Below are 26,744 nucleotides of genomic sequence, written 5' to 3' on the forward strand. Positions count from 1 at the left end.
AAGAACTCAAACAAACATTTATTTCGTTAGATCTCTTAAGAGACCTATTATCGTTTTCTTACATATTGAAAAGGAAAATGGAATCTACAGCTACAATCTTGATTTTTCTGAGGCCTGATTGTTTAGCTCCATTAAGAATTTCCCAAGGAAGAAACAAGATGCCTTCTACTCTGAACCCTTGTCCATTTTACTGTAGGCTTTCTGAGAGTGATGGGCTCAGAAGGCTTTGTTTTTAGCACCAAATTCCCAGTTCTGAATCAGCCAGGAAAGTCTGCTTCCTACCTTACACAGAAAAGGTGAGTTCTTTGAAAGTACCTGCAAGAGGAGTGTCTAATCTGAAACCTGATGCCTCCTTCCTGGCCTCTCATGTGGGCAGAGGGAGGAGGTACATGTCTCACTCTGCACGGCGCAGCTGAGAAGGAAAGCCAGAGGCGTCCACTTTCCTTGGGAAGACTGGGGTGGGAAATCTGGGTTTCTCCCTGAATCTTACAGGGGGCCCAGTGCAGTGGAGGGTTCAGCTCCAGACACACAGGAGATGAGCTTCTCCAGCAGAAAGGGCTTCTACAGGCAGGAAGTAAACAAGACCGTCTGGGAGTTGCCGAAGAGATATGTTTCCATCAACCCAGTAGGATCTGGGGCTTACGGCTGTGTCTGGTGAGTGGCTTTATAGAACCTAGTATGCTTGGCAAGTTGCAGAGGGGTGAGACTGGGATATGGGATACTGGACGTTTGGGTTCTTGGGAGGAATCAAGGTGACGTACCTCTTCGTTCTCCTCCATTATGGAGACAGCTATTTGCATTTTGGAAAAGGTGCTTTTGTTTCCTTCCGGCCATAGCGTGCGTCAGTTTAAGCGTCAACAACTCAACTGCACTGAGTTGTACATGTGTGTGACCTTCCCAGTTTACCATTGGCCCATTTCTGGCAGGGCTCTGGGTGTCAGGTTTCAGTTCTTTGGTGCCTCAACTTACAAATAGTCAGAGGGGACACAAAAACTAGCCTGTGTCTTTGGGATGGAATAGTCCGATAGAAGGAAGGAAATCCAAATGTTTCTGGAAGTGCTGAACAATATGGCCAGGTGGCATGTTGCTCAGGCGACATGTTCTCCATTAGGGAGACGTAGTTCTGTTCCCAATAGCTTGGTGTAAAAATAATCAATGGCATCTGTAATACCAGCATTTAATAACCAAGAACTTAAAGCAGGACAAAACATTTTATATGCCAAAGAATCTGGAAAGGCAGTCTGTCTCCATGCTGCTTTTTAAGGTAGACAACTAAGATGTTTTAAATGGTTGCCTAAAAATGTAAAAAGTGGATGGGGCACACACATTTATGCAAACTTGTTGTTGTCAAGGTCTGCTTGTTCAGGATGACTTGGCTGTGGCTGCCAGGTCTGGTAATCTTTAGTGGCAAATTTTGTAAAATGCCCCCAAGATATGAATAAATGTCCTAAGTGAAGGTTATGCGAAACGTTAGTGTCAGTTTCGTGCCCATTAAACTGAGGTCTGTGGTTTCCCTAAGATTTTGAATGTTACAAACAAAAAGTATTTCTTGTGCTGGAAGTGCAGGTTTTTCTTTCCTTCCGTAGATCCTAGATGATGCTGTCTCGTAGTATTGGAAGGGGCAGTGAATAATAGCAATGACTTTGTGCCAGATATTTCAAAACATGACTAAAAAATTAGCTCATCCTTGCTGAGTTAGATCAATAGCCTGTTGAGCCTGGCAGTCTGTCTCTGAAAGTGGTGCAGTCTGAACACTTCAGGAGAGAAAACCTGTCACAGCCATCCCATTGTCTCTGGGTATGGCTCTTGCTGAAGCAAAGCAGATCTGTGTCTGGTCAGTGTCTAGATGGGAGGCCTACAAACCCCTCGGTGTGTCGCTTTGGGTTCTGTGATGGACCAAAGGTGGGATATAAATGTAAATAATAAAGAAACAGACCGGTTTCCTTCTCAGTCCCTTTCATTCACCACCAGGTTCCTTCCAACAATCTATGTTCAGGAACATTCTAGAAATAAACACTCTGATCACCTGTTTAGAGCTATTACTATTTCCATCACCCATACATTCACGGTTGACAGGAGGCCAGTTACCACCAACTAGCACAGGGATGTGGGGTTTGGCAGGCCAAGGCATAAATTTCTGTTGGTCAAAGAAAGCTCAGAGCTGCTCAGGCAGCAAGTCATAAATGAAATAAATACATAATTTTTTTAAGAGCTCACATCAAATATATGCATACAATGTAGTGTGTTGTATCATTCTGCTCAACTAAGTTTGCAATTTTCTTGCAGTGCAAGGAGACTTCCTTGGGGGGCGGGAAGCTGCGGCTTTATTTTTCCCCCTCCTGAATGTCCTCTTTTCTTTGCCACAGCTCAGCAATAGATAAGAAAACAGGAGAGAAAGTGGCTATCAAGAAGCTCTGTCGTCCATTCCAGTCTGAGATTTTTGCTAAGCGGGCGTATCGAGAACTCACACTGCTGAAGCACATGCAGCATGAGAACGTGAGTAACCGCTCCATTCCTGTGCATGCAGACAGTTGTCTGCCTCTTTTGCATATGACCTGGGATGGAGGGTGGGTGGAAATTTAATGTCCAGTGGGTGGTAGTGGTTAGAGTGTTGGACTAGGATCTGGGAGGAGACCCAGTTTTGAATCCCCACTCTGCTGTGGAAGCTCAGTGGGTGAACGTGGGCCAGTCACTCGCTCAGTTTAACCCACCTTCCAGCCTGGTTAAAATGGAGGAGAGGAGAATGATGTAAGCTCCTTTAGGTCCCTATTTGGGGAGAAAGCAGGGTGCAATTAAAATAAATGAATGAATATATGCCAGCGTTTGTGTTTCTTTCTGAGCTTGATTGACTAAGGCAATTTGGCCACACCCATGCTGTCAGAATTTGCATGCAGATGTTCTCAGTCACTGCGGCAATTTTAAACATATAACTGAGTTATCTGAACAGGTATGTATGTCTTTCATTGGACCTTCAATGATTCACTGCTCATTTCACCCAGAAAATGAAAGATGTTGTCATACTGAGTTGAATCAATGTTCCAGCTAACCAAGTATAAGTACTTGTTCGGCAGCCTTCTTCTACTTGAGATTGTTGAGCATGAAGATACCAGGGATTGCATTTGAAGCACGTCACATGCTTTTATCAAGTTCTTCTTACATCTTGCCGTTTCAACTAAAGGTGGCAATTTCTGGCAGAAATATTTGCAGCTCTCATTCTTCTAGCTTTTTTGTGTTGATCACTTGTCTCATATCTGGGATGGAGTCTACAATACACTCTGGGCAACACTCTGATTACAGGAGGATGGGATATGGCCCTTCTCCTTTTGTGATCAGCCCCTTTAGATACTGCTTCAGTAGGCTCAGCCTCTACTCATGGGCCTCTCATGATGCCACTCCCTTTCATGTATCTCCCCACAATGTCTCTTTGTGGCTATGTACCAGTTTGAAGAGGTCCAGCTCTCCATTTTTTTGTTTACTCACTTCAGTTCTACCCATAACCATGACTGCATCTGAGATCTCTCTTTTATTGTGTTGCCTGCTTATCTGTCTGCCTGTCCTTGGCTTGGTCAGTTACTCTGTCCTGTCCATCAGAGCTCCTACCACTCTCCACAAGTCCCAGCTGTCGCAGAGTCCATTACATACCCTGGCTGAGGGAACTTGCCTCACTAACTGCTTTAAAACTTTCTTGCATCTGGGGCAATGTCAAGCTCCAAACTAACCCTTGTTGACCTCAAGATGAACAGGGCATGTTCTTGAACTCCAGAAGGAGAAATGAACAGGAGTGGCACTGTAGGAGCCAGGGCTTCTGCAGCTGGTCCTAGACTCAGCAGGGGCTGTAGAAAAGGAAACTCCCTGCCAATCTTTGTCACTACTGGTCATGTCTAGGGTCCAGTTTGGACACTGCAGGCATGGCTTGGACAGGAGGAGTCCCTCTGCTGCCCTGAACTTTGCTGAGGAAGCATGGCAGAAGAGTTATTGGGGTGGCCAAATGTCTTGAGCCGGTCCTGCCTTCCATTGACTCAAGAGGTTCTTCTGGAAGCAAAGGAGGCTCTTTCATTGACAGTACAGTCTTGCACCAGAGGAGAGTACCAGTGGAGCATGTTGGTAGGATCCAACCCAAATACCAGGTGTCAGGGTTCCCCCCCCCACCTCATTGCATGGAAAGGCCCTAAACTGCCATTGAAACATGCTTCCTGGTACTTAAGAAAGGGTACTTTTATGGCAGGGGCAGAGCCAGATTTAGGTATAAACTAGGTAAATTACAGTTTACCACTTCATGATATGAGGCCCTATAAATATGAAGAAAATTTAAACCACCCCAGCCTAAGTCCACATCTTTTCTACTATCCTCTTGAAGTTTCAGGGAGCTTTAACTCTCGAAAGTTTACACCCTGAAAATTATATTGGTCTCTAAGGTGCTACTGGACTCGAATCTAGCCATCCTCTGGAAGTTTCTTTTGTACATTCTGGCTACAACAATGTGAAGAGTGCATAAGATTGAGCTTTATCAGTAAACTTGTCATTCTAGTATATTACAAACGATGTCCATTTCGCAATTAAATTATGACTGCTGGGATTAAATCTTAATCTACCATAACATATGAATGTATGCATTAATGCAAAAGCCCAAATTCACTTAAAACCAATCCATTGGTGAGAGGGGATTAGTCCCCCCCACAAATATGCAGTGATATAGATATGAGCACCAGTTATCAAACTCAGAACAAGCTGCACATCAGCATCAGAGACAATGTCTTTAAGAAACCCCAACAGTGTTATTTCTGTGAGAATAACAAAGCATTATTTTTATTGCTTCTTAAACTGGCATAGTTGGGGCCTCATCATGTCATAATCTGACCCTGGGTGGGGACCAGGACTGTGCTTCAGTTTGGCATTCTTCATAATCCTACATTGTGAGCTCACCTCTTCTGCAGGTCATTGGGTTGCTTGATGTCTTCACCTCTGCTACCTCCTTTGATGGATTCCAGGACTTGTAAGTTTGCATTTTCTTTATTGTTGCACAATTCTATCCTGATAAGCTTGGCTTTCACTTAAAGAAAAAGATCCAGCTGCAAAACTGCAGACACCACCTTAAAAGTGTGCGGGCAAGAACGGATCCATCCCATAAACCTGGAAACAAGCAAATATAGTTTTAATACCAAAACCAAACTCGGATTTATTGGATGTCAAAAATTATAGACCAATTTCATTATTGAATAATGATTATAAACTTTTTGTAGCTATTTTAGCAAATAGATTAAAAATAGTATTAAATCAGGTTATACATGAGGACCAAGCTGGATTTCTCCCAGGTAGACAGATTAGTCAAAATGTTAGATTAGTAATAGATCTTTTAGAATATGCAGAATCTACCACTACTCCTATAGCAATGATATTTTTAGATGCAGAAAAAGCGTTTGATAATGTAAACTGGAAATTTATGAAAAAAATATTAGAGTATATGGGCTTGGGAAAAATTTTTAAGTCATCTATTGGAAATATTTACACTTATCAATCATCTAGATTGCTGATCAATGGGAACTTGACATCACAATTTGAAATTCAAAAAGGCACTAGACATGGTTGCCCTCTTTCACCTTTATTGTTTATTTTAGTGTTAGAAGTTTTATTGAGAAAGATTAGAAATATCCCAGATATAATAGGATGTCAATTTGGGAGAAATCATTTTAAGGTTAAAGCTTATGCTGATGATTTAGTTTGTTTTCTGACTAATCCTATTAGTCAAATTGATAATTGGAACAAAACGGTTGAGGTTTATGGAAAACTTGCATGTTTTAAAATCAATAAAAATAAAAATAAAATATTGGTTAAAAATATGACACTTTTGCAGCAGCAAGAATTATCCAAAAGAACAGGCTTCTCTATTGAACATAAAATAAAATACTTGGGTATTTGGTTAACTTCAAACAATCTTAATTTATTTAAAAACAATTATATTAAGTTATGGCAACAAATTGTTATAGATTTAAAAAAATGGGAAAAAATACCCCTATCATTATGGGGTAGAATTTCGGTAATTAAAATGATGGTATTACCTAAAATGCTTTTTTTGTTTCATAACTTACCAATTATAAAAGGGCTAAAATATTTAAAATTTGGAAAAAAGATATTGTAAATTTTTTATGGGGCAAAGAAAGACATAGAATAGCATATAATAATTTAATTGAACTAAAAGAAACAGGAGGTTTGGGGTTACCAGATTTGAGAATGTATTATGAGGCATCTTGTTTTGTTTGGTTAAAGACCTGGATTTTGTTAGAGAATTCCAAAATATTGGAAATAGGTTTTAATTTACGTTTTGGTTGGCATGCATATTTGTGGTATGATAAGGAAAAGGTAAACAAAGATTTTAATATTCACATTATCAGATTTGGTTTATTTCAAATTTGGAAAAAATATAAAAGGTTTTTAGAAAATAAAACTACGGGATGGATTAATCCAGTAGAAGCATTTATGAAGAGAGGGATACAATTAAATTTAGATATGGATATATAGAGAGAAATTATAGATTGTAAGGAATGTTATGGACGGATCACAGATCCGTCGAACAAAGGCAGCTAATAGCAAGCAGTTTATTCAGGATACATGACTGCAGTTCATGGAGAGAAAGCAACTCGTGCTGTCTCTGAAGTCTGTGACGTAGCACAGCTCAATTTATAGTCCCGACGCAGCATGTTCCCTCTCTCCCTCTTTGGCCAATGAAAGGCCACGCGAAGAGGTTACATTCTACCTATCACGACGCTGCACTGTTTTTCTGCCTGGATACAGGATGGCTCCATTTCACTTACATGTAAACTTCACAACTTAAAATGGCGTTGTCTCATTAAACTTATCTAACATGGTGGCATTTTTACAGCCAATACACATAACTCTTATGTAATTCAAAATGTCATTTCTTCCATATCAGGAAGGAGATTGGGTTTTAAGAAGCAGAGAACTTAATATTAAAGACTGGTTCATGTATTATAAATTAAAATATATATTTAACAAAGATAAGCAAGTTGGATTTAATAAAAACAAATCTAAATTAGAAAATATATTAATAAAGGGAAATAAAGGATTGATTGGAAGGATATATAGATTATTAATTGAAGTAAATTTAGAACAAGAAAGAATTAAACCAGTAATGGTGAAATGGATGAAGGAGTTAGGACAGGGGTCCTCAAACTACGGCCCGAGGGCCGGATCCGGCCCCCGGAGGGCTTTTGTCCGGCCCGGGGACCGAGAAAGCCAGTCCCCCCTTGCCCCCCTCCCCAGAGCTTTTCTGGGCTTCCTGGCCGCATGCGCCCAGCCAGAAGCCTCCCTCCCGCCCCAGTCGCCCCCTTCCCTGCTCCCTCTCCAGCTTCTTCTTTTCCCAATTTCAGAGCCTGAATCAAGGCATAGAGTTCACTAGTTTGGGCTGATCAGGTGGAAGAGGGAAGTCTGTTCAAGCACCTCTCCCCGTTCCACTATGGCATATCCAGTCACTCTTTTGCCATTGAGGAGTTGGGAAAACCCATAAATAAGAAAGTTCAAGCATCAGGGATGGATTCATCCCACAATTCTTTATCACTTTAATTTGAAAGTTAATAACTTCAAGACATTCATGTTCTGTTTGCTCTTTCTCAGGGTTTTCCTTCTCCCAACAGGAATTCAGCCAGGTTGACCCCCCATCATCACAAGTTAGGACCAATCATGCTGGTCTAATAAAGTCACTTTATATGTTAACAACCTTGAGGCGATCATCCACCAGCTGACTTACGCTGTGAGGAGAGTTCTTACAGCTAGCACACTTATTTCTTTCCAACTTGTCATACGTTAGGTTTTCTTTTTATCATCAAAATAGTGGCAGCACAACATTGAAGACGTGGTAGCCACTCCTTTCATCATTTAAATACATTAATTTTTACACATATGTTTGTTGGCTTCAATTCTTTTGCCTATTTTCTAGGCAGACATTGTTATAGTACACTCCCCGGTAATGTAAGGAGGGGAATTTTCAGACAAGCGCTTTTAGTCAGTAACTGTGCCAAACCATTTTTTTCTTCTAGTTCCTACAAACAAACTGTAACTGTATGAATTTCCTAATAAAAGCCTGTAGTGTGAATTCAAGACACACGGCAATCTTCTTTGATCCTTGTTATAGGGGAAACAACAATCTCTATTCCAAATTCATTTACATTAACTCTGCAATTTCCTAGTCTCTTTTTGCTATTGAACATACTTGCTTCTAATTGCTTTCCTTTTTACAAATAACATACTGATTTCCTTCTTATCTGATCTGTTACCCTTCATGAGGGGGAGCAATTAAGTCTGCCCCCTCCTTCAGCACTTCCATCCTTTCTTCCTTGTAACCCATTGGGACCAACTGCTTACTAGGATTTCCCTTAGGGCCTATCTCTTCAAACCTTATTGGAATACCTTTATCTCCTACACTTCCTTCTTGTCCTTTCACACCAGGGATTCCAGGTTCCCCTTGTGGGTCCTGAAATCCTTGCTCAACCTAGCATCCCATCTTCATGTTGTCCTTTCTCCTTCATACATAAACCTTCTGCTCTTCCCTCAACAACTCTTACTCTCTTGGCTACTTTCTCAGTCCTTCAACGTCCACAACTTTTCTTTATATCTTTCCATCTTTCCTTACAAACTGAAAGTTTTAACACTTATGCTATGGTTTCTCTTCAGATAACCCTCTATACTTGCTCGATTTAGCTTTTAATCATCTCAGCCATTTACTAGGAGGCTCATCTTTTGTTGTTCCAAATTTAAAGCTTTATCCATATTCATTTTTTTACATTATTTTTATTTATTTATTTATTTTTCAGGGGTGGACAATAAATTTAAAACTGACTGTCTCTAACAGAAGGTGGAATTCCTATGTATTAACTTCAACCCTAAGAGACTCTCAAGGGAATTGAAACCACAAGGGGGCTTCTCAGTCAGTCATTGCATTTCCATCTATCCCCTAACTTTTTATTCAGAAGGAGGCCCTATCCATGCCCTTCTGGCTTTTCTTTTTTTTTCTTCAGAAGGAGGCCCTATCCTTACCCTTCTGGCTTTTTCTTTTCTTTTCAGAACTTCGGAACTTCAACAGGACTCTTTCCTGCCAGGGCGTCCCCCACTTGTTCCACTTAGTCTATATCTTTCCTGTGCACACAACTCCCGGTTTCCATCCCGGTTTTCAAGCGCTTTTTACTCACCAAGGAAGATTCTACCGGTGTTCTTCTGGCCAGAATCGAGCTCAGTTGACCCTAACAAACAGATATTTTCTGGTCCCAGTAAAAAAACCTGTAATCCGGGTGTATTCAACACAGTCTGTCCTTTGGGAAAAGGGAGTTACCTTAAAACGCTAAAAAGCAGCGTGGTGCACCTTTGGTTTGTCCCTCTAGCCCAAAGGGGCAGGAAGCGTTGACAGAATATCCCAGACGAGCCCCCAAATTGTCAGAAACACCAATCACAAAAACCAAACACTCTTATCCCATTTATATACAGAGATAGAGAAAACTGGAACTAAGAAATCTGTTTTTTTTTAAGTATTTATTTGTAAATAAAGGAGTTAGCTTCAACAGCCAAGCCAACTCGCTCATTCAGTGGCCAGTCCACTCTTTTATACCCTTAGCCACTCCCGCAATTCCCTCTTCTAGCCCCCCATTTGATAGGGGGAGGAATTCACAGTCTTTCCCGACCGTCCTATTGGATAAAACATACAACTTTTTTTACACCATTCCCAACCCACACCTCTTAGTTTTCATTGGTTACATTAGATTACTATTCATAAGTTCTTTGCACATGTGTCGTTTAGGTTGTTTATTGGCTACCCTCTCCTTGAACTTCCAGCTAGGTGCGCTCCATGTACTGTCTTGTCTGCATATAGTCAGCATTTGCTAGATTTGCCATGTTCCTTTGTAGATTAGGAATTTCTTGCTTATCCTTGACTGTCTGCCTGCATGTAGTCAGGATGTACTAAGCTTGCCCATTTCAAAACTAAGAACTTCAATTAACTTTCTCTTGAACTGTCTCTGTTTGATCACAAAATACTTTACTAATGGTCTTTTTGTGCCAAGTGTGCTGTACCAGAGTTTGTCTCTTTTGAGAATGGTCGTTGCTTTAAACCTGAGGGCATCTTTCACCTTGGTCTCAGACCTGGTGATGCTATATAGGTGCTGGATACCATGTTTCCTCTTGCATGTGGCTAACAACATCTGGAAGAACCCCCTCACTTTGAGAGAGCCAGGAGATTCCTCCAGTAGCCAAGGAGCTAAGAGGTTAGCTTGCACAAGTAGCATTAGCAGCCTGTCAGGTGTTCTTTTAAAGACTTTCTTACCTTTGAGAGAGCCAGGAGATGTTGCTTCCTTACCAATCCCATATTGAGAAGTGTTTAATTGTGGCATTTGTATTGCCATTAACTATGGAATACTGCTTAAATAAATTCATACCTTCTGTATGCTTCTGCCTGTAGTTTTTCCTAAACAGAGTTAGCAAAAGCTGCTCCCTTCCCAACTCCTGTTAAACTTTATTTGCACTCTATAACACATCTGGTAATTTTGGCTTGGTGGTTCATTTTATCAAGGACTGTCTATTTTGACTCATGATATATGTTTCAGTATTCTTCAGCGGATGTCTTAACTATGTCTTAATTACTTTTGGCTATCCTTGACTGCACATCTCTTTGGCTGAGTTCAAGGTAATGTTTGGCAGACAGTTCGTTTGATCAAAGAAAGTACATTTCATTTACCCTATAATACATATATTAGTGAATGTTATAACCCCCTTTCATTCTACTTTTGTTTTGTGCTGGCTTCAGCTCTGACATTTTCCTTATGTTTCAATGTGTACCAGTAAACTCTAACAGATCTGGTTGAATTGCAAATTCAGCAAAGAATCACTTTGAGCCTGTTTGCAAAGGGTGGGAGCAGAGTCAGAGAACAGGAATTATTGATCCCTGATTTTCCTACAACTGTATCCTACCATTCAGCTCATTGAAGGGCAGTAGGTTCCATTGGTGCCAGATGCATTCTGTTGGTGCAAGAAGCTGTTCTGCTGGCAGAACATACATTGTGCTGATGGGATGCATGAACTGAGCAAAGTGAGAGGATACAAGAAATAGGTTTCGGTTACCCTCTGTGGCTAGTAGAAGTTGAATAAATGTTGCAAAAGAAGCAACTGCATGTAAACTTGTTTTATTTGCTTTTCTTTCATACATATTTACAGTTTGCAATTTTTTCTGAGCATGTAAGTTCCTTAATTAAAAAGAAATACTTACAGCCCTGGTTTTAGTTGTCTGAAATCTATTATATAGATCTCTATACATGAATGGAGTGCAAATCAGTTGTGTTTTGCTTTCCAGTTGACAGCTCCTGTATTCAGCTGTTGCCTGTGCGGAACTGATAAATAGTCTGGTTAGTAGACAAAGTTCAGAAGCCATTGGTTAAATGGATCAGAAAACCTCCACAGCCTGATTCTCAAGCCAATTAAACTAGAGAGTGGTATTATTTAAGCAGATTTAGATGTTCTGATTTAATTATTTTAACTCTAAGAACTTCAGCTGGTTTGATTTTGAAGTGCAACGTAAATATTGTAATACGAGCCCCCATATTACAATATATTATGAACAAATATCCTGGAAGTTGATAGCTTTGCACAGTTGATACAGCACATCAGTTTGTAAAATCCCATTCCTACAAAAAATCATAAAGCATTTGCTACACAATGTGCACAATCCTGCCAAAGTTAAGAATTTCTAAGGCTCATCGGAGGAAATCCCCCCTCTGATATCAGTGGGGTACAGGAATGCCTGGCTTTGGCAGCATTGTTCCCTAAATGATGGACAGCAGATGTACCTACATTAACAGATGCCATACAAGAATCTGAAAATTTCAGATGGGTGGTAGCTTTATTGTGACAATAGCATAAGATTTTTGTGAACTAGAGCTGGCTACATCAGATGCATGAAGTATGCCCTCGGCTGACAAACTAACATAGAGGGGGAAAGTGTAAACAGTGGTTTCAAAAGACCATGAAATACAAGAGGTGACGTTTCTATGTCAAACCAAAACATACATAAGGTAACCAGTGGGAGAACATTTTAATCTTCCAGGTCATTCCAGTCAATTTCAAGGAGAAATTACAATGCAAGATTGCTGACTTTGAGTTAATTGAACAGTTCAGAACAATTTACTCCCTCAGGACTGAATAGGAGCTTTGGATTCTTATCTTACTAATGGTGCTGGAAAGCGCCCTCAGGTCACAGCTGACTTAAAGCGACCTGCATGGTTTTCAAGGCAAGAGATGTTCAGATGTAGTTTTGCCATTGCCTGCCTCTGTGTCACAACCCTGGTATTCCTTGGTGGTCTCCCATCCAAATACTAATCAAGGCCAACCCTGATTAGCTTTCAAGATCTGATGAGATCTGGCTAGCCTGGGCTATGCAGGTTGGGCTCTCATCGCACTACAGGTGGTAATTTTCTGCCCCCAAGCATTTCCCCTCTGTTCTAATCAAGCTGTTTACAATATCCATTGTACTGTTGCATTCTTTACACGCATTCTTTACAACACTATTCCCACCTTAAAAAGGTAAAGGTCCCCTGTGCAAGCACCGGGTCATTCCTGACCCATGGGGTGACGTCACATCCCGACATTTACTAGGCAGACTTTTGTTTACGGGGTGGTTTGCCAGTGCCTTCCCCAGTCATCTTCCCTTTACCCCCCAGCAAGCTGGGTACTCATTTCACCGACCTCGGAAGGATGGAAGGCTGAGTCAACCTTGAGCCAGCTACCTGAACCCAACTTCCGTCGGGATCGAACTCAGGTTGTGAGCAGAGCTTGGGCTGCAGGATTGCAGCTTACCACTCTGCGCCACGGGGCTCCTTAGACTGGGATAAAAGACTCAGAGATCTCCATTCCTACTTATATCTGATGAAGAGATCTTTGGCTGTAGAAAACTCTTGTTGGTCTCTATGGTTCTTCTTGACTCTAATCTAGCAGTTCTACAGCAGACCAGCACAGCTACCCTCTGAAACTAAGATAAGCAAGTGAGCATTCACAACTGCTGTAGCAGCTGATGACACAGCATCCCTAGTTTGGTTAAGCTGGTTTATACCTGCAGTGTATGGGAAATTACTCATTTTAATTCAAGATCTGATAGTATTGATGTCTTAAAAAGAGAACCTAGGGGTATGACCAGAAGTAGCAAGGATATGTTAAAATCAGATTATAATAATAGCCTTTGGAGAATGCACGGCAGATCTTTCTTTCTCTTCGAATGGCTCTTCCTATTACTGAAGTGGACATCCATGCACAGTTGTTCTCAGACATGGGAGCTTTACAGTGCAATCCTAAACAGAGTCACTAAAGCCCATTGACTGTAATGGATTTAGAAGGGTGTAACTGTGTTTAGGGTTGCACTGTAAGCATGTCAGTGGCACACATTGTATTATTCAGTGTACCTTGTGAGACAAAGACTGGTATAGCTCACTCCATGTTTCTCCTAGACTCAGGGTATTGTCTTACTGCCTTTTAGCTACCTGGTGATGCCTTACATGCAAACCGATTTACAAAAGATTATGGGACATCAATTCAGTGACGAAAAGATCCAGTATCTAGTCTACCAGATGCTGAAAGGGTTGAAGGTAAGTGGGGTCTGGAAAAACTCAATGCAGGAATTTGATCCTGTCAGATGTTCAGATTGCTTAGTTTCTGTAATTACCTGAAAAGTAGTTTCTGTGGAAATGGGCCACATAAAGGTCAAATTTCCATCTTTATAAAAATCAATGTCTGCATGTTCGCTCATTACAAAAGATCACAATCTTTTCACATTCCCCATGTGATTCTAGCTGAGAGCTCAGCAACTGAAATAAAGTGTGTGCTTCTCAGGACAGAGAAGTAGTTTGTTTTCACTGTGTGACTCTCCTGAGTACAAAACTATTTGTTAGCAAGATGGCTGGAGAGTCCAGCATCTCTCAGCTTAGCTATCCTTTCCCCTTCGGTAGGAACTATGCAGATTTTCTCAGAACTACTGTCCTTCCAATTAATTCACATAGAAATTGTAAGGGAATAGAGAGTACTACATAGAAATGCCCTCCATCACATAGGATCTTGACTGATTGTTAACTGTTGAAAAAAATACCTGTTTACTAAAGATCAAAATAAAATTGAGGCTTTTCTGGTTTTTTATTGCAGTACATTCATTCTGCTGGAATCATTCACAGGGTATGTTTTCGTTCACTTAAATCTGTTTCACGTTCTTTCTCTTCCTAAGCAGCACACAACTCTAGTCAGTACCTATAAACATAATATGTGTACTGTCTGTGGAAGCTCACTGGGTTATTTTCGACCAGTCGCATACTTTTAGCCTAATCTACCTCACAGGGTTATTGTGCAGATAAAAGAGGGGAGAATAATGTAAGCTGCTTTAGTTAACACTGTGGAGAAAGATGAGGTAAAAATGAAGTAAACAAATAATAAATATAGCTGAAGATGGGAGGTAGAGAATGAGGCAGGGGGAGAGGATCTGGGGTCTGCCAGGGGGAAGGAAAGAGGATATAGTGTGGGGAGGGGAAATACAGGAGAAAGTGAGGTTCCTCCCCTCGAGTCCTTGATGGTTTCCTACCATGCAAATAGGCATGGCCCACCAGTGGCTGGCGCCACACAACTGGGCCACAGTTTTCCTAGGTAGAGGCTGCTGAGGGGGGGTGGGAGAGGGAAAGCTTAAGACAGAAGGGCAGATGAAGGTAGGTTGGTTATTTGGTGGCAAGGAAATAGGGTTGCCAACTCCAGGTTAAGAAATCCCTGGAGATTTGAGGGTGGAGCCTGGGAAGGGTGGGGTTTTGGGAGAGAGAGACCTCAGAAGGGTATAATGCCCAAGACTCCACTCTCCAAAGCAGCCATTTCCTCCTAGAATTGCCAACCTCCAGGTGGGGGCTGGGGATCACTCAGAATTACAACTGGTCTCCAGGTGACAGAGATCAGTTCCCCTGGAGAAAATGGCTTCTTTGGAGGGTGGACTCTATGGCATTATACCCTGCTGAGGTCGCTTCCCTTGCCATACCTTGCCTTCCCAAGGTTCCACCCCCAAATCTCCGGGAATTTCCCAACATGGAGCTGGCAACCTGAATTTGATTTCTGCAGTTGGGAGATACGTTGTCATTTCAGGAGATCTCCAGGCCCACCTAAATTCACAGTCCCCACTGTGGAGAAAGGTGGGGTATAAATGAAGTAAATAAATAAGAATTATAGCTGAAGATAGGAGATAGAAGGTAGGTTGATGAATGGCTGAGAAGGCGAGAATGAGGCAGGTACACGGGAAAGGATATGGGGATTGCCAGGAAGAAGGAAAGAGGAAATAGTGTGCGGTGGAGGGGGGATACAGAGGTGGCTTTACAATGCGCTAGAAAAGGACGGTGTCTGCAGTTCTGAAGATGGACCAGGGGCTGCTTCTGACCCTCGACAAGGCTACACTGGGCGATGTGGGCACCCGTGTTGCATAAAAAGCCATGTGGAACAGGGGCTGCAGTGAGGAGGGAAGCTGCTTGCACCAGTGGAAAATCTGGTTGGATCCAACGCAATATTTATTCAACGACAGTGTGCTACATGCTTCTTTATATTGGCTTAACTGGTCAAGGCTTCCCCTTGAGGCCCCCTAAAAATTGTATATTTTGTGCAGAGAACACTAAGCCCATGACTGCAATTCTCAGGATTCTCAGGACATGGCTTTAAATCAGGTTTAACAATATTATACATATGGTTAAACTGGGATGAGATTACAACAGTCATTGTTGAATTGTAGACTTAGCTATTTCCTGATTTTTTTAAAAATTGTGTGTGTTACAGGATCTGAAACCTGGCAATCTGGCAGTGAATGAAGACTGTGAACTAAAGGTAGAAATCAATTTTTTCAGTACAAAATATGTAGCACATTGGAGTGTTGATCTAAGTGGGCCCTTTTGATTCAATTGTGTATGTGCAATCTAATCCTGTTTACTTGGAAAATTAAGTGGGACTTACTCCAAAGTAAATGGACATAGAATTGCAGCCTAGCCACATACCCAAATTTAAACATGTCTATTCTATTTTAACTCCACCATTTCAATGCTTTGATTGGAGAACATCACGGATGGTAATGAGGATCTGCTACTATCTTTATTCTTGTTGTCCATGTCAGACTGGGAGGCCAAAATGCTACAGATGAGGACCCTGCTCTCTTCTTCTCGTAAGCCCCCCCCCCCATGTGGTGGTGGCACTGGCGACTGCATGACTTTGCTGGGCTGGTCTCCTTGTTTCCCTGAACTGGCTGGGCAGGGCTGGGGTCAGGAGACATGACCCCCCTCAGGTGACTAGCCCACTGGGATTTTTCCAGTTGGCCATAATGGCCACTCTGCCCGTGTGCTCCATATAAGCTGCCTTTGAAAACCATTGCACACATGGTTATTGCCAAGCCAGTTTCCAGACTTGACTAATCAAGACTGATACTGCTCTGATAGACTGAAAGATAGCAGACACTTGTTTCTGTAAAATTTCCTTAAACATGGCTTTGCTCTGTCAACTTTAAAAGCCAGTTCAAAATCACTTCTTGTTCTTGCTGTATTAAGAAAATGCTGCCCATTGTCAACTGCAGGTTGTAGTTTCTAGTATAGGCAGAGAGACAGACAGAGAGAGAGAGAGAGAGAGAGAGAGAGAAATGATTGCAGAGTGTTCTGGTGATGCAGAATAATTCATGAAAAAACAGAATCTCTTTTACTTGCAGGTGGGGGTTGTTTGTTCTCTGGTTCCCCATTACATGTTATCACCCCTTTTTATGCTGCAGATCTTGGATTTTGGATTGGCAAGGCATGCTGACTCAGAGATGACAGGCTATGTGGTGACTCGTTGGTACAGAGCACCAGAAGTGATTCTTAACTGGATGCATTACAATCAGAATGGTGTGTTGAATAACTTATTTTGGAGATTGGTTGGGCAACTTTTCTCATTAGGATGCAGAATAGCCACTATTGGCCTTTCTGTAAGGTGGGCTTTATTTTCTGCAACAATAATGCCTTCTGCTGAATAAGTGCAACACATTTCCCCTCGTGCTGCTCCTCATTTAGGCAGACATTTGCTAAAACTGGGTAAATAAACATGACTGTTATAAAGATGTTATATTTCTGACTTAGCTTATTCTTGTCCTATACCCAGTTCTCACGGGCACCCTGAATATTTTGGCTTCATAATTTTTGCAGGGGATAGTATGAGGTGAACATCCAATGATGATAAATGCTTCTTAGTACAGGTATTCCTTTCATGGCTCCCAGACAGTTGCTCTGGACTGTGGTGTACCTCCTATTTTGGCCATTTTGGTATTTGGATAGTCATGTGCCTTTATACACCCATCCCTTCTTCTGCGGTGTGTTTGTGCCGTGAATAAGTCCAAGCTTTGCCGTAACAGTTCTATGGTGTTGGGAACCATGTACTTTTGTGCTGCAAAGCAATGCTTTGGTGTAATTTTAAAGAGAATCCTAAAAAATACAGGGTTGTTACAGGTCTCCAAAATTACGTGTTTGTAGTTTCCAAATCCAGCGTTAAGTCTCTTCTCAGTCTTCTCTTTCATTTCCTCCTAAACAGTGGATGTGTGGTCCGTTGGCTGTATCATGGCAGAAATGCTGACTGGGAAAACTCTGTTTAAGGGCAAAGACTGTATCCTTCTCAAACTGCTGCCGGTCTCCCTGGGATGAAATTGAAGAGCTGTAGTGGGGGAACAATCAAGCCCTGATGCTCGCCTGTGCTTGATTTACAAGTGGAATATGGAGAGTGGAAATGGAAGGGGGCAGAAGTACTGCAAATCCTCTAGCGATGACTCAGAGCCCTATTTGAGTTCCTCCAGCTCTCATCATATTTGGTCGCATGTTGAATCAATTCAGCTACCAATTTTTTAATATATATTTCACTGATATTTAAACCCCGGTTTTCTCTCTACCTTACATTATAATAACCTTGTGAGGTAGGTTAGAGTGAGTAAGTGGTTCAAGATCACCCAGCCAGCTTCCATAACAGAGAGGGGATCTGAACCTCGGATTCCCAGATCCTAGTCCCAACACTCTAACCTCTACACTACACTGGTTCTTAAGTTATTTCTCACACCATCTCATGCTTTTCTTTCTGGGTATTTAGGGATATTAAAGTGAGTGCATAGTTAGGTAAGAAGCATCAGGAGAAACATACAAAACAGCCTGTTACGAGTTTTGGTGGTGAAGGAAAATCTTTAAATATAGCCTATTATTATTCCAGTTATTTCCATTTGTAATATTCTTGAAGGCTATATTTAACAGTCATTAATCACAGAGTAAATGGGATTGACTGATGACAGAGAAGATTTTTACAGGGTTTGGCTCTTAAAGATGTAAAGTAGTTTATTATTATGAATAAAAACAACAGTAATGAGATAGATCCAATGCACCAATAGGTTTCTCTGGTATAAAAGGAGGTGATTTCATCCTCTTCCTTGTGTTGCATAGCTTTTTGCCCACACAGGTTCCCCAATCCCAGCTCCTGGGGAAAGAAGGTAAGATCTGCCTCTGCATTCCATTGGTAGTGCATAAGTTCCAAACCATTATTATTCAGCTGGAAATCACTCTCATCTGACTCTTGTACCAACAGAAGGCTTGACAGAAAAAGCGGTAGTGGAGAAAAGAACTCTACTAGTACAAGAGCAAGATAGGGGTGATTTCACCCAATTCCTGTTCCCATGGCAGCCCCTCGTGCCTGGCAGCTTTTCGTCTATGGCTGTCCTGCTAACCCTAGGAATGCATTTTTAGTTCACAGAGGACTGCTGTGGGAAGGGGAAGGTGGGGGAAATGTACCACCATGAACGCCTTCCATTCACATAACTCCAGGATCCTATCCATTATTGTCCTTATACCACAAGCAATATGCACTGGACAAGTGAGCTCTGACTCATGAAAGCTTATTCCTGAATAAACTTGGTTAATCTTAGAGGCATCGCTTTATTTGCATTTTATTTTACCAACATAAACCTAGGCACCATATAAAAGGTAAGACAGAAATGTATAACGATGCAAAGTAGATTAATATTTTTGAAACTCTATTACTCAGAAATAAATGGTTGTGGATCAGAACCTTTTTTGTCACTGAGAACCTAGGATTTTACAAATGTTTGTCATTCCATTTACTGGCTGCATATTTGGTCCCATGTTGATAACCCTTAACTTTACCTGCCAGATCTAGATCAGTTGACTCAGATCTTGAAAGTGACAGGAATCCCTAGCGAAGAGCTTGTCCAAAAGCTAGAGGACAAAGCAGTAAGAGAAATACAATATTTTGAGCTTTAAAGATGTACACTGATTTTGTTTAATTTATATTACCTTGTTGAATGCCTCTTTTTTCTCAATTTTAATGACATATCCACAATTATAACAAATAATAATTGCATCATTGTGACACTATACAACCAGCATTTTTTATTTTAGTGTTGCTAAGGATATTTGGATGCAATCCAGTCCCATTGCAATGGATAGGAGTTCTACCAGAGACTTCAAGTGGGATATTCGAGCTGGGGGAGGGGATAGAAAATCCCACTGTCTGCCAGTTCCTCATCCATGATGTAACCGTTAGCCAGCAGCAGAGGCAGGCCAGGATGAAAGGGAGAAAGGCTGTGTACCACCAGGCCACTGTGTACCCTAGCCATGAACAGCCTCCCTGCTTGCACAACAAAATACTTTCCCATGTGAATAGGATCTGCGCTATCAGTATCTAAAAGGGATTTATGGAAATACTGTGCAAAGCTAAAATGTAGTTGGAACAGGATTTGAATGATCAGGAAAAAGTGGTGTCTGAGGGTGATCTCTTTATAGACTAGTTAATTATCACTTTCTCAGAGCTGTAGCAAAGTACAGGTATTAAGGCAAAGACTGGCAACTAAAACTTCATGGGTGAGTGATTCACTTATGAGATTTGGATGCATCGTACATCTGTACTTAACCGGAACTAACAATGCCATCCCAAGCAGCGTAGCACCCTTCGACGTCCATTGACATCTATGGGCTTAAAAGGGTTTATCTCAGCTTAGGATGGAACTGTTAAGTACTTGCTCATGGAAGGGAAAGAGGGAAAGGCAAGCAGGCTGTTTATTACAGAAAGAGCTTGCAGAAAGAGAGCTGCTGGAAATCATAGCAAGATGGAGCAAAGACAGTGAGGCAGGAGACGCTATCACTTGTTGTGTTTATCAACAGAGGTTCATATGGCTTGTTACATGCTACTGCTGAAATAAATGTTGGGTCTGGTTGCTCAGCAATAGATGATCTTAATATTCTCCCGTGTTCTTCCAGTTGTATATATGTGTACCTGCATGAAAGTCTTGTCTCTTTTAGGCTAAAAGCTACATACAGACTCTCCCCAAGATTCCAAAAATGGATTTATCTCTTCTTTTCCCCAAAGCCAATCCTTTAGGTAAGTCATCTTGTGACACTTTCGCTATGTTGGCAAACTCATTTCAGCCAGACTCTTTACAGGAGTCATATGACCAGAGTGTGATACTTGGCCTTTTATGAGGTTGGTGGATCCAAATTTCTAAAATATGGTGTACCAGAACATTGCAGTCTCTCTTCTGTGGAGCTAAGAATACTCAGTCTCTTCTGTTTTTTTAAAAAAATTACTTTATAATTTATTTGTTATTTATAGTCCGCCTTTCTCACTGGGACTAAATGCAGATTACATGGAATAAATCAGTACAATCAACACTGGGGCATCCAAAAGACAGTGCAACTAGCCTTTTGACTTGTAGAGATCTAGAACCAACCAAAGATTAGAAACAATGGTGAAGCAAAGCATAAGTATTAACATAACACATAATGAAGTGAAAATGCCATAAAGCAAATAAGGAGAAATACCTTAAAATAAAGAATGTCCCTATAAAATAAGCAACACTTAATGAGTTTATTGTCTAGAAAATACTTGTGTTTGCTTTCCCCAGTACTCACTGAAATGGCACTCCAGGGAAAAGTGCAGATAGAAGGTTGCCTTGCCGCACCCGACTCCTTCTGAAGGCTGGCAAGAGACCCTTTGAAGAGTAGGGTTTTATAGGTGAACAGCACTCTGAATTTAGAGCAGCACCCATTCCATGTAGGACAAAATTCAGGGTGAGGACTCCATGCCAATCACTGCACGTGCGCCACCACCATCAGAATAGGCAGTACAGCTGACTGTCTAAGCCCTGACATTGGCTGTAACTCTGCTTTGAGCCGATTCCTGTAGTGCTTTCTGTTCTTTATCAAAACTACTGCTGGGAGTGATGGTGGTTGCTTTCTTTGAGAAGCTTCCCACTCCATGTAACAAACACTGCTTGATGTGTTAGTGGTTACTTTCCTAGCACCACAGCTTGGAATTGGGGCAGCGAGAAGCCAGCCCCTAAAACAAAAAGTATCGCATTATACTCTGGTAAGGGGAGGTTTGAGCTATGGTTGCTGTTGAGGTCAACGCCCTCCCTGCTGAGCAGATCCTTCTAGCAGTGATCAGAACTGAAATCACCCGCCTTCCTCCACTTCAGTGTGCAGTTTTGTGGGTGATTTGTATTTTGAACAAGTTTGCCACTCTGTTGTGACATCTGTGGAAAGGGAGTAGCTGGAAGCAACTGAAGGAGCAACATGCAATACTTGCCAAACTGCATTTACATGAATCTTTAAATTCAGGAATAACTAGTGCCAGTCTCCTTTTGCACTGAGCATTTTCAATTCGTAGGACTATACATGCCAAGCTTACATCTGCACTAATTAGTTCTTTTCCGTGGTATTAACGTACAGCCCAGCAGTTACTTATTCTGGTTTCCCTTTGCTCTTCTCCAGTGCTGGAGGCTGGAAGCATCTGATATCCCACAGAAAAAACAAACGATGGAACAGACAAAAGGGATGTTCTTGACATGACTTTTTTGTTCTAGTTAGGCAAACTAGCTAGTTGCTACTACAGCCTGGTCTATACATGCATGGTACAATCATAAGGTAGTAGAATGGGCTGCACCTCTTCAGGCTGTAGAAGAGGACAGTCACATTTGGAATATGATCCTGTTTGAAAACATCTAGCAAATTAAAAGGAAAAAATAGTGCATCAGAGTGAAAGATTCTAGCCTGTAGCATATTTAGACAAGGACTAAGCTTCTTTTTATGGCTTTTATGTCAAGACACTGAAATGTTTCATACATACAGCTTGTAATTGAAACTTAGCTGCAAGTGAATCTCCCTGGTCTCCCCCACCCCACTCACTCCTTCCCCATTAGGCTGCACATGAGAATAAGCCCAGCATTTCCAAAATCTGAGATAGACAATGTAAAGAGTCTTGACAGATTGGTTACCTTTTGGGTTCCAAGTCTTCCTGTTTCCAAGCCTAGTATAATTTAGTTGTCTTAGTGACATCGGCATTTGTAGCTATCATGTAATCTACAAGACTTAATAATATTGTGTTGTCGTTACAGTTTGAATACTCAACTTCATTCAGGTTCCCATAAAACTTAAGCATCCCTTACTCCCCCTGGATATGCAATTGTACAGAGGAATGAAGTTTGAGTGAACCAATGGATCACGGGTGTAGTCAACAATTCCCATGACTGTGGTGGTACTTTTTCCAGCTGTCATGGAAATTGCTGCTGGCTGTACCTGCTATCTGTGGGTTCCCACATAGCTCCACATCAGCATCTGTGAAAGGTTACATGGCACTAATCACATGCAGAAATACATTTGTGCAATCAAGCAACAGCCTCAGACTTACCTGGGACTGCATTTGCAGCCTAGGGCCGAGAGCGTGGAAGGGGAGGCTGTTGGCCAGCTCTGCACTGGCGACATGGCTCCTTGCTATTCCAGTGGCTGGAGGGGTGTCGGGTGGACCTAAAGAGAAGGGCCATCATCCAGATCTGCACCACCAACCCCTTACTTAGCTGGGTTGTCTCATCCTCTCTGGGCGCAAGCTCTCCCTCCCACCCACTCTTTGTGTTTGAGTTGTTACAGGTGGTATTTTGGATTATCCGTTGTTGCTCTTGAGCAGAAAATGAGAGGGAGGGCAGGAAGGGCTGAGCCAGTGTTTGGCACTTGTGGCCCTGGCTTACATTCCCAGGGTAGTGCCAATCGCCACTTTGGGGTCAGGAAGGAATTTTCCTCCAGGCCAGATTGGCCAGGAATCCTGGAGGTTTTTTGCCTTCCTCTGGGCATACAGCACGGGGTCACCGGGGAGAGGAGGGAGGTCGCTGTAAATTCCCTGCATTGTGCAGGAGGTTGGAATAGATGACACTTGAGGTCCCTGCTATCTCCATGTTTCTGTGCTCTACATCTTTGTCACAGCTTAGTTGGTTGTTTGGGCATTGGGATGGATCCATTTTGGGGAGGAGATGGTGCCTCCAAGCCCACCTCCCCATTTTGGGGCTTCCTTAAGGGGGCTTGGGTAGCGGTGAAGCCACTCAGTGGTATGCCCAGCTCGGGGGGTGCTGGCTGGTGCTCACCACCAGGAGGAAGGGGAACCACACAGCGGTTTGTGCCCATGTGGGATCCTTGCCGCTCCACAGTCCACCCCTCAAGCAGGAAAACTGGGGGGGGATGGGGCTATATCAAGTGGCAGGCGGGTTGCCCAATGTTGGATCCATCCCCTAACTGTGCCAATGCTTGAGCTGAATCATTGTCAAACCCAACCCCTTTCTGACTATATATTACTCTTCCTACACACTTGACACTGAGAGACACTGTCCTTCAGTGTTACTCCTCTGAAGATGCCTGCCACAGCTGCTGGCGAAACGTCAGGAAAGAAAATACCAAGACCACGGTCACACAGCCCGGATAACCTACAAGAACCAATGAACTCTGACCGTGAAAGCCTTCGTCAATATTTTGCTAGTGAGAGTTTGTCTGGGAACCTGAATGTATGCTGTTTCCAGGTAGTAGGGTATATCAAGATAATAAAGCTCTTTTCAGGGAGTAGGGTGTATCAATATAATAAAGAAAACCATTTGCACTTGCTTGAGGAGACATGGAGATGGGAGTGCCACAGCCATGCATCAATGTTAGTTTCTCAGTCTCAATGTTCTTTCTGGTTCATCTCAATGTAAAAGCTATTGCATTGTTTGCCAAGCAACACTCGCCTTCTTTCTTGCAGCAGTGGACTTGCTTGACAAGATGTTGCAGCTGGATGTGGAAAAGCGCCTCACAGCCACACAAGCACTGGCCCACCCATACTTTGAGCGGTTCAGAGATATTGAGGAGGAGACAGAGGCACAACATTCCTATGATGATTCTCTGGAGGGTGAAAAGCTTACAATAAATGAATGGAGAAGTAAGTTTGACTGGATAGCTTTGCATAAAGATTCTCTCAGAATCAGACTCACACTTCCTGCAAATAAAGCACACAGCTTGGAGTGAAGGAGTTGCTCCAGGGAAAGGCAGATACTTTCCCCTACAGATAATCTAATGAATGCAGAAAGTCAGACTTGTGAATTCCCAACCTGCACTGGATTCATTCCTATCATTACCAGTAGCTCAGGCCAGAGACCTAGTCCCACGTGTCTGGGTTTCAGTGAATGATCTTGCTAAAATTTGTTAGGCAAAACATCACCACAAACCTCTTTGTGACAACACAACCCCGGCTTCATCCGGCCTTGTCATGCAGAACGATACTCCATTTGGCCCAGGCACTTAAATTCAGTCATCATGGCAAATTGGAGTTTGATTCAACATTTCCAAAAACAGGAAGACCTCAATCATGCTCAGCACATGCCAGCATGGCAACTAGCCAGGGGTGGACTCTTCATGGACAACCAGATGTTTGCTACAGCATCTGAATGCAACCTTAGTCTTTAAGGTGCCACAATACTGTTTTTACTGCAACAGACTAAAATGGCCATCTTTAGAATGTACCATATTCCTTTTCATCGACTTTCCACTATCACTGGTTCCCATGTTTCACAACACACATTTTGTTGCTTCCAAATCTTGGAAATCTACTTTTGTTTATAGCCTTCCCCAAAAACACTCATTCTTCCCCTGCCCCTATCAGTTCCTATATCCTTGGCACCAATTGCATTTTCTTTCCTTGTTTCAGACTTATTAGAAAGTTAGTATGGGATTACAGTCTAAATTAGTTGTATGCCAAATCAGCCCAATGCCTTCACTTGTATTAATTTTGCGGTAGTGCTTGTCCAAATTTTTTCTTATGACATTGGAAGCACCTGAGAATCAGACTTAAATGTCCTCCCTTTTATAGAAACAGAATTCTGAAATGCATAATTCTAGTTGTTTCAGTTTTTGAAAGGGTATGAACCATAAGAAAGGTTGATATCCAACTGACCCTTTTGTTATATTCACTTTCTCTTTGGAATCCTTCAATGTCAAGTTATAATGCCATGCACTAATTAAATGTTAAGGCATTCCATATATGCAGCTGAACACAACTATACTCATGCAATTTGCTTCTCTTTCAAGGGCATACTTTCAGTGAAATACTGTCATTCAGCCCAATTGCAAGGAAAGACTCCAAGAGAAGAAGTGGTATGACGTTGTAAGCTTAGGCATGTCCAGTGTGAGACACCCCTTTCCGTGAATGAATGTTAATCAGTGTCTTGAGGCCAACAAGCAGCAGATATTCATCAGCATGAAAAGGTCTGCAGTGGCGAACACAAGGACACTGAGCGCATAAGGAGAGTTCAACCTTCATCTGAAAGGCAGAACTGTACTAACAACATCTTTCAGTGCCATTAATGAATATGCTTCTCATTAAAGCCCTTTGTGATAGAATTGTGGCTTCCGGGTCTTTTCTTTTTGTAGACATCTGGTAGCTGCTTCTCCACCTGTTTAAAAAAGCTCTGATGCAGCTTCCACAGTGTTCTCCAACCTTCTTGGAACAAAAAAAAAGAAAAATTAAGATTCTTGCAGGAAATATTTGTAAGAATAAAATAAAATGTAATAAGAAAACAACAGTTTTGCTCACAGAGAAGAGGGAGTCCCAAAGAAGGTGGGCAAAGTATTTCAGACTTTAAAGTGATCTTTGATTTTGGATCACTCAGTCCTCATTTGTTTGGCAACACTCTTAAAAAAACAGACTATCTACATTCTGAAAGCACAGATATGCAGGTGGCTTGTTTATTTAGAAATATTCTAAAAACGCTCTGAAATAAAATACTTTGCAAGTATGAACTACACTATGGCTAGGATGCACGTGGGCACAGCTTTGTGATCTTATAGGACAGGTCAAACAGTGGATCTGATCACATACAAGGGCCCTTGTTGCTAGTTTGATATTGAAAATTATTTCATCACCCAGGAAGGGTGGGGGGAGCGGATGTTGGGCTAGAACAGTAACTCAGCACAGTGCAGCTTTACTATGAAAGACCTTCCTTGCAAGTTATATGCAGGCATGGAAAGGGTGTGGCAAGTAAAGATAGGGGAGTGGCAAAACCTCACTCAGTTCTACGTACATCAGCAGGATTTGGGAGATCCCTTTCTCGTTCATGAAGCAGCCCCAGAAGCATGAGAACCAAACATCAATCAGGCCTTAGCATGCTGATGAGAAATAGGATGACAACTAGCTCCCACATGTGCAAGGGCTGACAGAACAGCAGCATTTTATAGGCAGGCACTGGATTAGGGTGGCAACTATTCACAGAATGTGCAGGACCATCAAGGACTTGAGGGGGGAATCTCATTTCCCCCTCCCCCACTATTCTTTCCCCTTTCCTGAAAGCTCCCATTGACTTTCCCCCTTCCTTGCTTCCTTTTCTCCTTCCCACTCAC

The 26,744-nt window shown here is 42.0% G+C and overlaps 1 protein-coding gene across 2 annotated transcripts; it reads left to right on the forward strand.

Moving 5' to 3' along the window:
- The first annotated feature begins 410 nt into the window (after positions 1-410).
- MAPK13 (mitogen-activated protein kinase 13) lies at positions 411-25,737 on the forward strand. Of its 2 annotated transcripts, XM_056867475.1 has the most exons (12): positions 412-654; positions 2,367-2,496; positions 4,935-4,993; positions 13,520-13,628; positions 14,179-14,208; positions 15,829-15,876; positions 16,802-16,916; positions 17,596-17,667; positions 19,210-19,289; positions 20,358-20,436; positions 24,115-24,291; positions 25,437-25,737. In XM_056867475.1, exons 1-12 carry the CDS (start codon positions 536-538, stop codon positions 25,514-25,516), a joined length of 1,098 nt encoding a protein of 365 aa, XP_056723453.1. In that variant the 5' UTR covers positions 412-535; the 3' UTR covers positions 25,517-25,737. The 2 variants fall into 2 exon arrangements, with proteins under 2 accessions (XP_056723454.1, XP_056723453.1); XM_056867476.1 differs by lacking the exon at positions 14,179-14,208 and having other exon boundaries at positions 411-654.
- Positions 25,738-26,744: the final 1,007 nt, after the last annotated feature.

Source organism: Euleptes europaea, chromosome 2, assembly GCF_029931775.1.
Source record: "Euleptes europaea isolate rEulEur1 chromosome 2, rEulEur1.hap1, whole genome shotgun sequence".
Classification (NCBI taxonomy): domain Eukaryota; kingdom Metazoa; phylum Chordata; class Lepidosauria; order Squamata; family Sphaerodactylidae; genus Euleptes; species Euleptes europaea.

What these genes read in the sequence shown, in the direction of transcription:
- MAPK13 (XM_056867475.1), top strand. Translation starts at nt 536, where the DNA reads ATGAGCTTCTCCAGCAGAAAGGGCTTCTACAGGCAGGAAGTAAACAAG. An exon ending in AAAAGCTAGAGGACAAAGCA is followed by an intron (nt 19,290 to 20,357) that starts GTAAGAGAAATA and finishes TGTCTCTTTTAG; the next exon opens with GCTAAAAGCTACATACAGAC. An exon ending in CCCCAAAGCCAATCCTTTAG is followed by an intron (nt 20,437 to 24,114) that starts GTAAGTCATCTT and finishes TCTTTCTTGCAG; the next exon opens with CAGTGGACTTGCTTGACAAG.